The sequence below is a fragment of the Trypanosoma equiperdum genome (assembly GCF_001457755.1).
Source record: "Trypanosoma equiperdum strain OVI genome assembly, contig: ctg_1950, whole genome shotgun sequence".
In the NCBI taxonomy this organism is placed as follows: domain Eukaryota; phylum Euglenozoa; class Kinetoplastea; order Trypanosomatida; family Trypanosomatidae; genus Trypanosoma; species Trypanosoma equiperdum.
This window is the reverse complement of record NW_027124005.1, coordinates 4,451-6,559: the sequence shown is the minus strand read 5'-3', so window position 1 is coordinate 6,559 and position 2,109 is coordinate 4,451. Positions and strand designations below refer to the sequence as shown.

The window sequence follows — 2,109 nt, the reverse complement described above, 5'->3', positions numbered from 1 at the left end:
CCATAATAAATAGAAGAAACGGAAAACTAACCGCACCAGCGAGAAACAGCAGCTGTACCGGGTTGTTTCACCCGTATGTAATATATAATTACCACCAAGCAGCATCACCGACAAGTCATGAAGTTTGTACTTTTAGGTATAGAAATGTACGCTGTTTTTAAAGGAGTGAAGGACTGGACGTGTGGAGGAGGAGTATATATACAATAGATACAGACCGTTACGGATTTAAAATAATGTGGCAGTGCTCTTGAAAAATAACATTTACATCTTCTTGAAAGTTGGTTTCATAAAATTTTTATGCTTTGCAAACGACACTTTTCGAGCGACTCTGTCTGTAACACGGCGACCATAAAGCTTCATATAAATGTTATTTGTGATAAACATACAACCGTGGCTTTTGGATCCGTTAATACTTAAAAGGAGCGCAGCTACAGTCGAAGATATCACTACAGTCTTTTCTCTTTTTGCTAACTCACACCAAGCTAGCAAATAGCGACTGATGCGTTCTTTACTTCAAATATTCTTAACTGTGGCGGCTTCTCTCGTGGCAGGAGCAGCGATACAGAAAGCGGAGGCAGCGGCAGGTCAGGGCATACACGAAGAAGATTTTAATCCTTTGTGTGCTGTATCAGACGAGCTAAAAAAATCAGAAGGTTACGCTAAACATCTAATATCAGAACTTGACGCGGCGGCTTCAGTAGGAATCAACCAGGCACTAAGACTCAAGATATATGCCGAAACACTGTCTACGGCAACACAACGAACCAAGCTGAGGACCCTGGCCAACGCGTACATAGACTACTGCATAGCGGAATTTACGGACACAGTCAACAACTGTCAAACGGCTCTGGGGTACACGGCAGCAACAAATTACGTCGCAGCTGGTGTAGACGCGGTAATGGATCTTCTAATCGGAGCGGAGGCGGGCGCAGCAGGCGCCAACGGCGCGTGCACTCGGACAGGCGACGCTACATCGTCAACAGCAAAAACAAAGTCACAGCTAAATGCGGCGTGCACGGAACGCTACAAAGCAGACCGACCACACAACCCAGCGAAGAAGCCAACAGCAGCAAACGTAAGACTGGCACCACGCAGCGGAACAGCGCTAACATCGACCAACCACCAGACCTGTGCACTAACAAGCACGCAAAGTGACTGTCTTTTTCACAGCGGCCATGTCAATACAAGGACGATCGATTTCCTGGACGGCCTAGTGGGTTTAAAAAAGGACGGGCTAAAAACCAAGGCCTTTGACCCTTCTACGGCACAAGAGGCAACCCACCTTGCTCTTTTCACGGAAAAAACGGCACTGCAAACACTAAACGCGATCGAAGGCAAAGCGGGTGCAGCCGCGGGCAACAAAAGTACGGAACAACTTGCAACACTGTCGACCCTAGCGAGCCGCGCAGCAGCATCACAAGAAAAAAAAGACAGCGAAGGCGCAGAACTCAAAACCCAGGAATTTGGCGACGCAGGCAGCAAAATTAACCAAGCGTTGTGGCATGTAGTGGAAAAATTAGAGGTCGCAAAAGAAGCTTTACCAGAGGCTTCGGACAGAAAACTAGGTAGCATCAACAGCTTCCAAGAATTAACACGGGTTACGGGGTATTATGAAGCTCTAAAAGACCAGCAACTAGAAAAACTTCAAAAGCAGCTGACGGAGTTACAAGAAACTACCAAGAAGAAATCAAAAACCCGGGAACAAATTTGCAACGAAAAAAAAGATGCCGATACCTGCAAAGCTGACAAAAACTGCAAATATGACGAGACAAAAAAAGAAGAACCGCAATGCGTATTGAGTGACAAGGGTAAACAAGCAGCGAAAGAAGCAGAAAGTCATGCTGAAAAAGTTGGAAAAACCACAATCATCACAGGAAACAATTGTTTTGTCATTCATAAGGCACCCCTTTTGTTTGCATTTTTGCTTCTATGATAAAAATTGAAGAATTTTTCTTAATTTTGTGAATTTTTATAGAGAATTTAACAAATCTAAAATATTCGATATATTTTAACACTCTTGTAAAACCTATGCGAAATGTGAAAAATTCTAAAGTATTAAGTTTTTTATAATAACGGTTTATATATGTAAAACATTAGGTTGAGAGGGTA

At 43.5% G+C, this 2,109-nt stretch overlaps 1 protein-coding gene across 1 annotated transcript; it reads left to right on the top strand.

The window, feature by feature from the left end:
• Positions 1–499: 499 nt before the first annotated feature.
• TEOVI_000479900 (variant surface glycoprotein (VSG), putative) lies at positions 500–1,933 on the top strand (the record flags this gene model as incomplete). The annotated part of the gene is made up of 1 exon (XM_067223737.1): positions 500–1,933. One exon carries the CDS (start codon positions 500–502, stop codon positions 1,931–1,933), a length of 1,434 nt encoding a protein of 477 aa, XP_067079838.1.
• Between the last annotated feature and the right edge of the window lie 176 nt (positions 1,934–2,109).